Genomic DNA, 14036 nt, shown 5'->3' with positions numbered 1-14036 from the left:
CTGGAATTCTGACATTATTGTGATAACAAAAGATGATTTTTGGAGAGAAGATGATTTTATTTTAGTTATGTGAAGGCCTGTTTTCTATTATTTCAAAATATGTGATGAATTAGATCATGCATGCATTATTTTTTGTTAAATGCTAACTTATTCTGAATTTGTCTTCACTTGAGGGGTTGGAAAAATTCCCTTGAATTTTTTTGGACTTGCAAAGGGATGCACAGCAGGAATGTGAAAACATAGTATTCCTTTAGCAAGGGATTTTGTATGTTAAAGAGAATAATTTGTCCAATGTTGGTTGTTCACCCCTGAACAAAGCCTATCTATTTTCTCTAACTTGGCAAAAGGGAATACAAAAAGTACTTTATCCTTTTTTTGCAGGTCACTGTCTGTACCTCTTAGAGTAGGATTCTTGCATAATCTTTAATATTTCTGAGTTTTTCGTTGATTTTGCAGAATGTGCAATAAGAGTATAAGTCTCTGCAGTGAGCTCAGGGAAGATAAACTGTCGCCCAAGTTCTGAATAGCTGTGGAGTTGGCAATTTTCTGTCTTGCTCTGAAACTGGTGTCCTATTAGTTTTAAAATGAAATCAGTAAAGGAGGGTGTGGTTTGGCTTTGTTTTTCTTTCTCCTTTTCTCTCTCTCTCTTTTTTTTTTTTTTTTAAGGAGGCTCAAATTAAGATAGATTTGTTGCAAAGTAGTAAACTCTGTTGGAGTTCAGCTATTACATGCATTTAGTGGTGGGTACCTTCAGTTGTCCTAGAGCCATACAAGGAATTCCTGTAGCCTTCCAGGACTGGGCTAAATCCTATTACTGCCATCACAGGCAGTGGTGTGGACAGTGGTTACTCCAGGAGGGCTCACACACACTGTGTTTGTACTTTGCAGCATTTCCATGTACTGGAAACATGAGGGTGGGTGTTAGAAGATCAGGAGCTGCAAAAACAGGGAGGAGTGACCTTGTTTGAGAGATGGGTGACATTGAATCAAACTGCCTGGTGGGGTAGCAGGAAAACCTAGAAGTGGCTACTTTGTTAGAGGTGGGGAAAACTCCAGCTATCTCTACCAGTCTGACCTGGGGGAAAAATCATACCTCAAATCCCAGATTGGGCCGTGTGTTTTATCTGGTGCGTTCACAAGATACATTAACTAGCATCTCAGAGATTGTCATTCTGCTGGAGCCCCCTGCAATACCCTGTCTCCTGGCTGGCAACATGATGTCTGGGAGATGTCTTATAGTGACCTCAGCTGTGGGGTGGCTCAGCTCCTTCGTGATTCCTCTCGGATTTAGCTGAACATTTAAAAATTAGTTTGGGTGTGTGTGTGGCTGAGATCCTGCAGATCTGCTGTGACTCACACAGAGCTGCACCAGCATTTGCTGGAAGTTCATAGGAGCATGTGTGGGAGACGTGCGAACTGGTCCCAGCTGGTCTGGCAGAGCGATGAGCCCAGAGTGCAGTTTTGCAGCTTATCTGTGGGAGCCTGGGGACACGAAACCCTACCTCCCTGCCAAGCACAGTAGAGAGGGGGATTCTGCTTTTGCGAGTAAATCCAAATGCTGATTCCTCATTCTGCACTTTCTATGTCCCTGGGTGATGTGGTTAATTAGAAGCCTTCCTGGCTCTTTGCCATGCCTTTTCACTCTGTTCTCCAGCCTATCTCTAGACTGCGGATCACAGACGCTTGTCCAGACTGTCTGAGCTGCTGGGGGTTAGGGTCAGGCTGGGAAGACCTGTGCTCCAACCCAGATAGTCTGGGGTGTTTGCAGATAGTGTGGGAGGCAAGGATCTGAGGGGATGGATAATTCCTGAAATAGGGCAGCCCAGTGGACCAGAGCCTCAAAATAGTGCATCTCTGCTGGAAGAGAGAGCCTGAGGCACCTCAGATGATGAAGGGTAAGAGAGGATCATGCCAAAGGTCTGCCTTTCTATCCTGGATTCACAACCGTGGATTTGTCAGGATTCCATTCCTGAGTCTGAGTCTGGTACACAGTCTCACAACAAACCCTTGTGTTTGTTACAGCTTTGGTGTGTCTTGCCTGTTGGTTATACAGTGCTGCAGGTTTTCCCTCACGCTGCCCTTGCTCAGTAGTGACTGACAGCAGACCACTGCCCGTGGCTGCAGTCACTTCTGTCTGCAGCTCCTGTCACAAGGTCCAAAGGGCTGTCCTAGGCATATCCTGAGCATATGGATGAATGCTTTTGCTGTGCTCACAATGAAAACGCCTTCTTTTGTTGAACTTAAACTTGTAAGCTTCCACACAAACTAGTGAACTGGTTAGAGACTGGCTGCAGCCCCCAGGAAGCCCTGAAAATGATGAAGCAGTGGGGCTTAGGAAACAATGGAGCTACAGTTCTGAAAACATTAATGTCAGCCAGAGGTGGGGCCTGTTGGTTGGATCCCTTTACCTTCCCTGGCTTTGTCTGCTTGCCTCCTGAGGAGCTCCCTCTAGAGTGGTGGTTGTCACAGGTGGCTCCCATGGCCGCTTCTCTGGGCAGCCTGTATGGAGGATCCAGTGAGTGTCCTTGTGTGGGCAGAGCATGGGGTGCTCTGAAAACTGGGTGAAGAGGAGGGTTGTTTTCCTGAGAGGTTTTGCAATTTTGGCTGCTGGAGAAGATTGGCATGACTCTTTTCTCCTTCTTTTTTAGTCTCGTATAGCAAAGCGAGGAAGGAAGCTTGTGGATTATGACAGTGCCAGACACCACTTTGAAGCCCTGCAAACTGCAAAGAAGAAGGATGAAACCAAAATCGCAAAGGTAAAGCAAACAGGAGGATATGCAGCCATCCTATCATTTTGCATTTGCTTACTGAGCAGCTTTTAAGTGCACCTGTACCTCTTCACTGTGTTTTCATGGAATCAATTACATTGGAAAGGACCTTTAAGATCATTGCGGTGTTGTGAACTGGTGAGGTTTTGCTAGGTATTTCCTTCTCATTTGTTTAGTTCTCCTAGAAGACAGGATAGCCTCTGCTGGGTTGGTTCAGACCCACCATCATCAGTCTGCATCTCTTGGTGGCTAAATGCATGTGCTTACCCCCATGCTACAGGACCAGTAACCTCTGGCTCAAAAGCCTATGCATCTCTTGGGGAAGCAAAACCTTCCAATGCCCCTGAAAAATTTTCCAGTTTGCCTACTTCTTGGGACTCTCTCCCCATCTTAGAGTAGTGTTTGAGTGTTGCTTGAGGTGGATTGTGTTTGTGAAATCCTAGGACAGAGACCCTTAGGAGTGTGAATTTCAAGTTTGTTGATGGAAGTGCACTCTATGCACAGTTGTTGAATGTGTTATGTTGTCTGTTGGTCACAATTACTGGATAATAAATATGGCTGTCACGTTTCTTTCATGCCTGTGAATAGCTTGATCCAGGGTTTACTGCAGAGCATGCCCAACACTCGAGTGAAGGATTTTATTTTTAATGAAATTTATTTTAATTAAAAATAAAGTTTACTTTTTTTTTAATGAAGCTGAAAAAAAATCGTAGTGCTAACTTTGTTCTAGAGTAGGTACATGGTTTGAATACTGCCCAGAAAATGGATTACTCCTGTACTCCTGTACCCCAAGTTATTTGAATCCATGTGCTTCACTCCACAGGACAGTTTTTGACACAACAGAATAGTCCAGTGCTGGGGAGACATCTTTAATTCTCTTCAGTGTGGGCCATGGCACATTGGGACTCTTCAGGGTAGAAGCAGTGCAGGAAAGATTTGTATCTTTTACAGGCTGACAAGAGTTGTCATCCTTTGCTTAGAGTTATTTCTGGTAGGGGTAATATGGGCTTACGTGAGAGATGCTGGTGTTTTTCCTGCATGGAAGAAATTAAGATGCATCTCTCCCCTGAGTGAAAGATGTGCATCTAATGGCCACAATACTTTTATTGTTAAGATGCAGTTCTTCAGTCATCTACACACCCAGTGCATGCATTGTGTTTAACCTTGACAGACAAAAGGGGAGAGAGGTTGATGGCCCAGGTGTCTTTGTATCATTTGTGTGGCAAAGCAAGTCTACGTTCTGTATGCAAGGCATGAGGCCCAGCTGGTTGTGCCTTCAGTTCAAAGCACTAATTCACTGTGTTTGTAAGACCAGAATTTCCATGGGGTGTGTTATTTTTATTGGTGCATGCCTGTGAGATCTTTGCTGCAGTGGAAATGGTTTTTGTAGGAATTGATCCACTCAGGTTGGTACCTGGTGCTCTGCACTAGAGGCTGGCTGCCTTCATCATTGCTGCACTCGCTGTTGCCCCCAAAGCTCACCTAAGTTGATATAACAAGTATGAAAAAAAGTGCAGTTTGAAGAGTGAAGTTCTTGAGATTTAGGAGTTGGTGCTCTGTTCCTGATTCATCCTGTGCAAGAGTCTCTTAGTACTTGATTGGACTCTTCTTGTGAGCCAGAATGTGCACTGGATCAGATCAGATCTCTGTGCTTTAGGCCATAAGCTCATGCACAGGATAATATGTGACACGTTGCACTGTCCTGATCCTGCAAAGATGGGAGCACTAAGTCCCAGAGAGTTATATATGTATGGTCTGACATTTGCAGTCGTGCAGCTCTGTCGGGCTGTGGGCAACAGCCGGGGCTCAGCGTGCACTTGGCTGGTGTAGGTAGTTCACCTCTCTGTTCCTGTGCCTGAAGTTTTGCTTGTGTGACCTTTGAAGTAGGGTTGTTCCATTGTAAATTTCTTTGGAATATGATGACAGGCCCCTAGGAAAGAGAAATCATGTTTCTGACACAGCATACAAGTGGGAACTGACTTGATTGAGGTTTCATGGTATAGTAACAGAAATAGCAATACGATACTTTTTGGCACTATATGGTCTCTCTTTTCTAATACATGGATGTTCTTTTCCCACCCAGGACCCCTGCCTCTTATTGCTAAACTTACATCCTGCCATTAAAATAAAGCACTATGGACTTTCAGCTGTTGCATGCAAATAATAATGATGGTTAATTAATCCTGACCTCTCTTCAAGGAGCTCCAACTTCACAGCCATGCCTTGGAGTAGGGTTGTCTGTGTGCTAGGTCACTAACAACTGTATTTGTTGCTCTTACAGCTGCCTGGCTGGTCTGCAGTATCCAGCCCACACGGGAGCATTAATTACTGCTAAACTTGGCATGCTTCAAAGGATTCATAACTGATCGGTCCCAGGATGTTTGTTTTTTTCTCTTGCTTTGGTGATACTGGTTTGGCCCAGCCTCTAAATACACTCTCTGTTGTGATTTTAATTTTTTTATCCTAAAAGATATATGTTTGTGTCTCTCTTGTTCTCTGTTTATTTTTGTTCTTTTTTTCACTCAAACATGCTCCCTCCCCCCAGCCTGTTTCGCTGCTTGAGAAAGCTGCGCCTCAGTGGTGTCAAGGGAAGCTACAAGCTCACCTCGTTGCACAAACTAATCTGCTCCGAAATCAGGTGACTGCTGATCTACCTGGCTCTAACCCTGCATGCGCTATTTTGGGCTCTAGATTGTACCATGCAAGTAATCTCCAGGCAACGTTCACTCTAGTCTCCTCTGTTACGTGTCCTTGGTGCTCCTGAGCCACATGGACACATGGAAGTTGCTGACCAGTGAGTGAATCTGTGCCTGCCTGATTGATTTCTAGTCAGGTGTGTTAATACTGGACTACTATTTCCTCCCCCTAAAATGAAATGTGGAGGAAGAAAGGCTATGGAATAATGCTGAGACAGAGGATGATGCAGTACAGTTCATCCAATTATTGCTTTCTTTTTCCTCTAAAAGAAGCAGTCAATTTTTATTGTTGGTGTTTCAAAAAAAGAAAAAGAGGAAACACTGGAAAATTGACTTATGCAGTCATGTTGTTCAATAAAGCTGGAAAGAAATAACATTACAATTTCTGTGGCTGCTGAGTTAGGTTGCAACATTCTCCTGTGGTAAAGTCCAGGTTTCCCAAATGGGCACTGTCCTGGCTCTTGTGGTTTAAAAGAGCCATTTCCAGATCCAGGGTTTCAAAATCTGTAGGAGAAGAGGTGGGCCCAGATCAGGCAAGTTGCACCCTATGTGATGTATTTGAACAGTTCTAGGTTGAGGTCATCGTCGCATCATCTGTCGGAATTTAAGTTATAATGTTTTGAGGGACATGAGAGCAGCTCAGAGGAACTGCAGCAAATAAAATTTCAATCGTACTTGCATAGAAGTGTGACTTCCTGATGAAATCTCCCTCAGTGTTTCCCTTGGAACACTTTCAGGGATAAGAGGGAGTTGACAGAAGTCAGTGAGAAGAGGCTTTCAATGAGCAAGGGATAGTAAATCATTACCCAGACTGGGAGAGTGCCAGTTACCTGCTCACAAGTTCTTGGTGAGCTCATCTGTTCTCATTTGAATGTTCCTATGTCTTCACATTCCTTGTCAGCGAATTAATTCAGTTTAGAAACACTGAATTGTTCTCACCTTAAGAAGCACCTGGGTTTTTCACAGTCAGTTTATGACTGCAGATCAGGGAAAAAACTAGATTACCATGTCAGTAAAGCCTGGAGGAAGATGAGCTGTTAACAACCCTGCTTAAGATGTAGAGCAAAGGGAGGAAATATGTATTCATTCTTGACTGAAGGGAGGAGAGATGGCAAGCTGCCAGGGGCTTTTCCTGTGCCTCTTCTGGCCCAGATGGGATCTGTCTGCACAGTTGTGGTTCTTGATTGGTCTGTTTGACTGGTGGTATTTCTGGAGGACTAGAAAGCAGGTATGGGAAATTTCTCAAGCCACAAATAAATATATAAATAAAACAGCTCTTGGGCATTTTTTGTCTTCTCAGACTGGCTGGAGTCAGTGAGAGTAATGCCACTACTCACAGATTGCCCAGTACCTACAAGTGCCCCCTCATCCATGCACTCGGATCTTAGACAGGGTACCAAGAGTCATCTGAAAATTTCTCTGTACGTGACTTTGTCCTAAAGCATATGCAAGGGACTGTGTAATCTTTCCACCCACTGTGGTGTGGGGGTGTTAATCTCCTAATACACAGCTTTAATATTTTCAGTGACCACAGATACTCTCAAATCAATTTAAGTCCTCGAAGTTTTTTCCACTTTCATTCTTGAGCTAATACTATTGCCCACCTTAATTTTTTGTTTCTACTTGTGTGAGTATTCAGGGTTGTTTTTTTTTTCTCTTTATTTTAATTTTTATTTTTATTGGAAACTAAGAAAAAACCCCCAGACAAAACCCAAACCCAAACCAAACAAAAACCCACAAAAACCCTCCTCAATAAAGAAGGTTAGCTGGTATTCTGAACCTGTAGGTTTTTCCAGCTTGCCTTCCCAAACATGAACAGGCAGTCTTTACATTTGCGTGACTTCAAGACTGAAGGTGTTAATGACAGCCCTAAATCTCATTAAGCTCTTGATAAAACTGGGAGGGCTGATGATGCTCCATTTACTGAGAAGCTTCAGAGTGTTAAGACTAAAAAAAAAGTCTTTCCTTTTACCAGCAGCTCTGTTGCTGTCTCTTCTTGCCCGATAATTTTACAACCTCTGTGCTAAAATGGGGTCAGTGAGATCTGTTATTTCTACTATGAAGCAAAGTCCCTCCCTCTTTAGGACTTTAGCAGATACTAACAAAAACAACAGTGGGGTTTTTTTGTGAAGTCTCCTGGGGGAGTTGCTATTGCATGCTCCCACTTACAAATTTTAGTGACTGTGCTTTTTGAAACAAAGGGGAAAATGGCTTAGAACAGCAAATTCTTGCCTTTTGACTAAGCTCCATTGACATGCTGAATCTAAAAAGCAATGTCCTTGGTGCTGCAATGATAACAGAAAAATATCTCTGTCTGTAGGAGAAAGTCAGTAAGTTGAGTCCTGGGCTGTGCTGCCCTTCTGAGAGCTGAGTCTGGCTGAGATTTGTGGGGCTAGGGAGGCTCCCAGCTCTCCTCCTTAATCCTGCCTCATGGATATCTAAACTATTTACTGAGCAGTGCTTAATTACCACAGTTCACAGCACAGTCTCTGAAGAGGAATGGTCACCAGATGGTCTGAAAGCACCAGGCTGGACATAGCCAGGCACTCATGAGAGCTGACATGCATGGTAATAAGAGAAACTGTGGAACAATTCCTCCCCTGCCCTCCATCACAACTGAACTGGTGGTGCTTGGCACTCTGAGCCTTGGCTAGGTGGAAGGTCAGGAAAGCATTTGTGTTGTCCAGTTTCTGCTCAAACCTTCCCCCTTCAGGCAGGGAGAGGAGAGAAAGATTTTCTGAGATTGTATTTTGTGGACCTGGGCATTATCTCGTTCTGGCCTCAGTTTTCCATCAGGTTGGCAAGGGTGGCAGCTGAAACAGAAAATGCACGGCTATGGTAGCAATGGGCTCTGCTCTGAAACCTGTGTCTGCCTTTCCCCACCTTACTGCATGAGCTGGCTTGTCCTCTAGCAGGCCTTGTGACCAGGTTGTCTCTGTCTTCGGCTCTAGCTGGAACCAGTGAGGGCTGTCAAGTGCCAGGACTCCTGCTGCCAAGCAAAGTAAATCCCACTGGTGAGAAAATCCCTGGACTAACAAAGGACTGAAGAATTAATTCAGTGCTAGACCTGGGAATAAGAGCAGTAGCTGAGCCACAGGCACTGGATGGATCCCTGATTCCTACAACTACTCTAGAGTGAACGTTGCCTGTTGCTGATTTTGCCTTTGCCTCGGGATGTCACAATATTCACGCATTGCTTTCTAGGTTCTTTGACCTTATAAACAGGTAAACAAGAGAGGGAAAGAATGTTATTACTATTCACCATATCTGTAAAACTAACAGCATTGAATGTTGTCTCATCTCCCAGCTACCACATCTCCTGGGTTGATTCTGGTTCCATTATAGTTTGGAAATTAGAATAAGGTAAAGCCAAAGGGATGGACTGGGTTTTTTATTTCCTTTAAAATGGTTACATTAGAAGTATTCATTCATAGAGGTATTTTAAAGCAGAATGAGTCTTTATGATCATTGTTTCTGATTCAGCATAAACTGTGTCTCTGTTTAAAAGGGTTTTTGGTGGTTTTGTGCAAACTCTTGAAATGTTAAGTTTTTCAGTGAGTGTAGCAGCGAAACAGGGGTTTCTGGGTGGAAGCATCATGACCCCTTCTCCCCCTGTCTGTTCCTCACAAAGTCTACTTAACTTTTGAATACTTACCAGTTGTGTCTTTCTCTGGAGTAAACTTTCTCTTGTGATCTTGAGTACAAAGCCTTAGCCTTTCCTTGGGCAGCAATGAACAACCTGCTTACAGTTGGAGCTAGATGGAAAGTAGGAGCTTCTGTGGCTTGCTCATAAGTCAGGAGAGAAACAGAGTGTAAGAATCCTACACAATTCTGTGAGGAACAGGATTCTGAACTGCAAAATATTTTTAAGCCCTTTTGCCCATCAATCCTATTGTTGTGTGTATGCATCACTAAGGAGCAGTAAGCTGGATTTCTTTAATTAAGCTGGCACAAAGAAGATAAAACTTGATTTCTAGAAAGGGTAGAAATCTGACTGCAGCCTTGTAGGGAGATCCAGTTCCTGTGGCTTGTGAGCTCTTTGCAGAGGCCTGTGGTGTTGTGACATTCCTGCTGCTGTCGCATGTATAGGCACTTGTGCTGACCTTACTGATAAAGATGTGTTGTCAAGTTGCTCATGCAGGGATTTTTCCATCCTGTAACCCACTGCACATGGTTATGGGAGAATGCTGTGCTGTTGTAGATTGCAGAATAAAAACAGAATAAAATTTTATTTAGAAAACTTTGAGTTTTAAGTCAGGACACTGAAAAGAGGAGGAAATTACCTGGGACAAATGTAGGAAGGGGAATGGGCTTGTTGCTGGTGTCTGCTGTCAGGAACAACCAGGATCATCCTTTTTGTCACTGAAACCTGACAGAATTCATCCATCAGTGTTGGGATCTGTCAGTGTCTAGGTGCAATGAACAGGTCAAATTTAGACCCTCAGCTGGAAGAAAGAGGTCCTGTACGAGGCATACTGCTTTTGGTGTTGGTGGCTGACAACCAGCCAAGGGTTGTGCTTGTGTGAGACCACTGAAACCAAGATGTACTGCTCAAGCCCTGCAGCCTGGCCTCCTGCTGGCACAACTCATGCTTTGCATACTCTTCCTTGCTTCTCCAATCAGCTTTGTGGGAGAGCTGTATCAGCCAAGGATGCAGACCTCCTCCCTTCCTCGGAAGAGACGGGGCTTTGGCATGATGTTAGCTGAGCATAAAGAGTCCACACGTGGGAAGATTCTTCTCTGATGCCATTTGGAATGGATTTCAACTCTTTCTGGGACCTGGCAAGGAACAGAGGCCCTATTACCTTCATCTGTATCCAAGCTCAAGGCTGAACTGCTTGACCAACTCCATTCAGTTTTTGAAGCTAGGGAAATTTATAGAACTTAAAACACATTAGTTGTTGTTTGAATTACTTTCTGAGTATGCAAATGGGGAAAGCCATTGAGAGGTAGCCTGAGAGTAACACATTCATGATGAAGGGGCATCAGGTCACCTATGATGCAACCCTGGTTCCTGGGAGACTCACTTGGGATGCTGATTACCTCATGCCAGAATTTTGCCTGGTCTCCCAAAGAAGTCAAAAGAGTCACAGTTGTCTCAGCCTTGCAGGATACTTGTCTGTACTGGAGCTGACAATCTCCCATCTCTGTTATTAAGGCTGAAGAAGAGTTAGTAAAGGCTCAGAAGGTGTTTGAAGAGATGAATGTTGATCTGCAGGAGGAACTGCCTTCACTATGGAATAGGTGAGTACTGGAAGTTTTCCCGAGGGCTGGTTGGAAGGAAGTGAATAACCAAGCTCTTGGTCTGGATGGGGTGTGTGCTCTTCTTTTCTGGGTCATCTCAGTCTGTCCTAGGATTTTCCCCCCAGCCAGATTCACCCTGTGCTTTTTGGGCTTTGCTTCATGATTTTCTTGAAAAATACAGTTTTACCACAGGGAGAAACTGTGTTTCTCTGTTTGTCCAGTTAATCCTTTTGCCCTACCAACTCTGCCCAACTTTACTGGAATACTTAAGAGACCGTGGATTTGCCATACCAGTGGCTGCGATGATGAAAAGGGAGATGAAAGAAAAAGACTGACATTTAACTTGAAGGATGACCTGTAGGGCAGCAGAGGCTGATTTATGGGGAGGGCACAGTGGAAAGCAGTCAAAATCTTCCTAGAAGTGTCCCAGTTTCTTATTTTTGAATGCAGCAGTCATGTCTGGATTGGCAGTGCTGGTCTGTGGGGAATGGAGAGTGGGTGGCAGCAGGGTGGGAAAGTGAAGTGCTGATGTCTGCCTTCTGTCCAGCCTGGGGTAGGTGTCCTTGCTCAAAGCAGCCTGCAGGCCGGACTGAGGAAGGAGCTGGGAGGGATACAGGCATCTGGGTGTTTCCCTGTGCAGAACCATGATGCTGCTGGCCTTGGTGACCATCTCGCTCCTGCTGTTGTTCCTTCAGCTGAGTGCTGGTAGAGCACTCTCTGTTGGCTGCTGGCAGGCTGGCTAGAGGCAAGTGGGTGACAGGCAGCTGCTGAGATTTTAAGGTGCTACAGGTTGTTCACAGGCTCCTGCTGTCCAGCTGATCCTTCTGCTTCCCTATTGTTTTCTGTGTCTATCCTGTGCTTCCGTACTCTTCCTGCCTCTGAAGCAAACAGTTCATGCTTTTTTGCTTCCCCTGTTGCTGAGGGACTTCAGAGGGAATTGATATCTATCATCCTGCTAATTCCCCCAGCTCTCCCAACACTCTGTCTGCATCACAGCCTCCATCCTTTTTCCATCTTCCTATTCAGGCACCTTTTTTTCCCCTTCTTTCATATTTTTATTTTCTTTCCTCCCTGCCCTGCACCTCCCTCTCCCTTTAGCCAGCACAAATTCAGATCATATACCTGGTCTTCTTCTCCCCTTGGATATGTTTGCCCCATACCTAGCCTTTGTTCCATCACCCCCTTCACACTCCCCTGCCACCCTTCTCTTTCCACATGTGCCAGACCTGACAGAGTTCAATTTAAATGGGAATGGTGGGTGAAACGTAGCAGAAGGGGCAGAATTGAAAAGTATAGGGAGAGCATTGTGTCCATTAAGTTCTTCTGTCTTGTTTTTCATTTGGCAGTCGTGTTGGTTTCTATGTCAACACATTCCAGAGTATAGCAGGCCTAGAAGAGAACTTCCATAAAGAAATGAGCAAGGTAAGGCAACTAACAGCTTATCCTACTTATCCTCTTCGCTGCTAGTAAAAAACAACAACAACCAGCACCACCAAAAAAAGAACCCAAAAAACAAAACAAAAAAACAACCAAAAAACTGTCAAGAAAAAACAGCCCTGAATCAGAGAAAAGTATAAACCCATAGTTTTTTTCTTTGGACAAAGGCTGTCTGACATAGTAATGTAAAGAGATGGAGTACAGGGAAGAGACTGCAGGGCCATGCAGCAGTGGGGAGTTCATGTCACTTGACAGCACTCGTTTGCATTTCCACAGAGGAAAGGGAAGCCATTCTCAGATCTCTCTCTTGCTACATTTTTTCATTCGTCTCCATTATGGATCTGTAACCTATAACCTGGGCACATTCAGGTTATTCAGCATGGTATCTGTTTTCCTCCTCCTCTGCTGCCTGGTAGCAGGTTGCTGTGTACCCTCATCCAGCCTAGCTGTGGGGTTGAAAACAGCAGGAAATCTGCCAGTCTGCAAGTTGGCTAAAGGCTGAGACCTGCCTCACTCCAGTCCCTCAAGAAGGCACTTCCCTGCAGTACCTCTCTGCTTTGGTTTCTTTCCTGCCCTGTGACGCAGAAGGCGGCATTTGAGTACTTAGCATGGCCCTTGTATGGGCTACTAATTTGTCATGAGTTGGGAGTCACAGCAGTAAGCAGTGTTGTAAGGTGGTGGTGGCAAGCTGGATCCTGGTGCTCTGTGCCAGTACCCAGAGGAGACCTCCAGACCAGTCTGTGGGAAAGTCCTCCATTGCCAGTATAATTTACAAATATGTTCTTGTTCTTTCAATTAAAAGCTAGAGAAGTCTCCTGAATTCCTTAGGTGTGTATGCTGCTTCCAGGAGTTGCACGCCCTCTGTAAATGTTGCACTAATCTTGAGGAGGGACTGAGAGCCCATCTGGAAAACCCTTATATTCCCTCCACTCCCCAATGTCATCCTGACAACAAGGCAGCTGCTAAGCAACAGGAAACATTATAGTCCTTCAATTCCCAACAGTCAGGGGCCTTCTGACTTGGTGTAATGCATCAATTTTGAGCCCTGCTGACATTTTATGGGGTCTTTTCCAATTAATAGCCTGCTCTTCTCCACTGAGGGATGAACTAACTGTTAAGAATAGGGAGGGTTGTTATAATTATCAGTTTGTTACTGTTAACTTACATTCAACAAAACATGGGAAAGGTGCTTGTTAGACAGGAATGCTCTTCTTGTATGATGTCAAGATTTTTCTTTCTTGAGGAGTTTTGTATGAGACCAGAGCTTTTGCTTTATTCCATAAAAAACATCTGTTTCTTGTTACTGCTACAACATCCAATTAACTGCTGTTGTTGCCTGCAAAATACCTCCGACACTGATTACATGGGATCCCTCCTCCTACCAGTGTTAAATCTGGTGTCTCATCTCATTTATGGATTGGCTGTTTCAGAGTAGGAGTGTCTGAAGTGACTATTGCAGCCTTTGGTGCCAGGGAGCGTTTAACCCCTAATTTCTGCAAAGATATCTAGGTGCTACCTAAACCTAGATGGCCCAGGCAGACTGTGAAGTTAAAGCTTGTTGACTGGAAGTCTAGTTGCCTTTGACTCCACAGCTGAAATGGCCATAGATTTGATAAGCAGGTCTGAGGAACAGCTTTTGGCTACAAATCCAGAGTGAAGCTTCAGTTCTAGCACACAGACCCTTAGATAAACACTCACCCTGCTTCTGCAGTGGCACCAGGCAGCACATCAGCAGGGCCAAGTGATAGAGAACCTAAAAGGGTGATCTGTAAGGAAGACAGAGCATTCCCATGAGGAACATGGGAATGTTCAATAGCATTTCATACTCCACAGAGAAGTGGAAACAGATTTAGGGCTGTTCTCTCTTGGGATAGCTGAATCTGTGTGCATA

At 44.5% G+C, this 14036-nt stretch overlaps 1 protein-coding gene across 10 annotated transcripts in view; it reads left to right on the top strand.

Moving 5' to 3' along the window:
• The window catches only part of BIN1 (bridging integrator 1), a 91759-nt gene that overhangs the window by 45300 nt on the left and 32423 nt on the right, over positions 1 to 14036 (top strand). For 6 of the 10 annotated variants that reach the window (XM_029959860.1, XM_018072559.2, XM_018072561.2 and 3 more), the window contains exons 6-8: positions 2649 to 2756; positions 10623 to 10708; positions 12055 to 12130. In XM_029959860.1, coding sequence (XP_029815720.1) covers positions 2649 to 2756; positions 10623 to 10708; positions 12055 to 12130 — 270 coding nt within the window. Of the gene's footprint in view, positions 1 to 2648; positions 2757 to 5313; positions 5407 to 10622; positions 10709 to 12054; positions 12131 to 14036 lie in introns of all 10 variants that reach the window. The other 4 variants (XM_018072556.2, XM_008922912.4, XM_018072558.2 and 1 more) reach the window with 1 other exon arrangement.

The sequence above is a fragment of the Manacus vitellinus genome, unplaced genomic scaffold (assembly GCF_001715985.3).
Source record: "Manacus vitellinus isolate BGI_N305 unplaced genomic scaffold, ASM171598v3 scaffold_22_pilon, whole genome shotgun sequence".
NCBI lineage: Eukaryota > Metazoa > Chordata > Aves > Passeriformes > Pipridae > Manacus > Manacus vitellinus.
The sequence above is the reverse complement of the archived record's forward strand: the minus strand, read 5'-3'. Positions and strand labels throughout refer to the sequence as shown.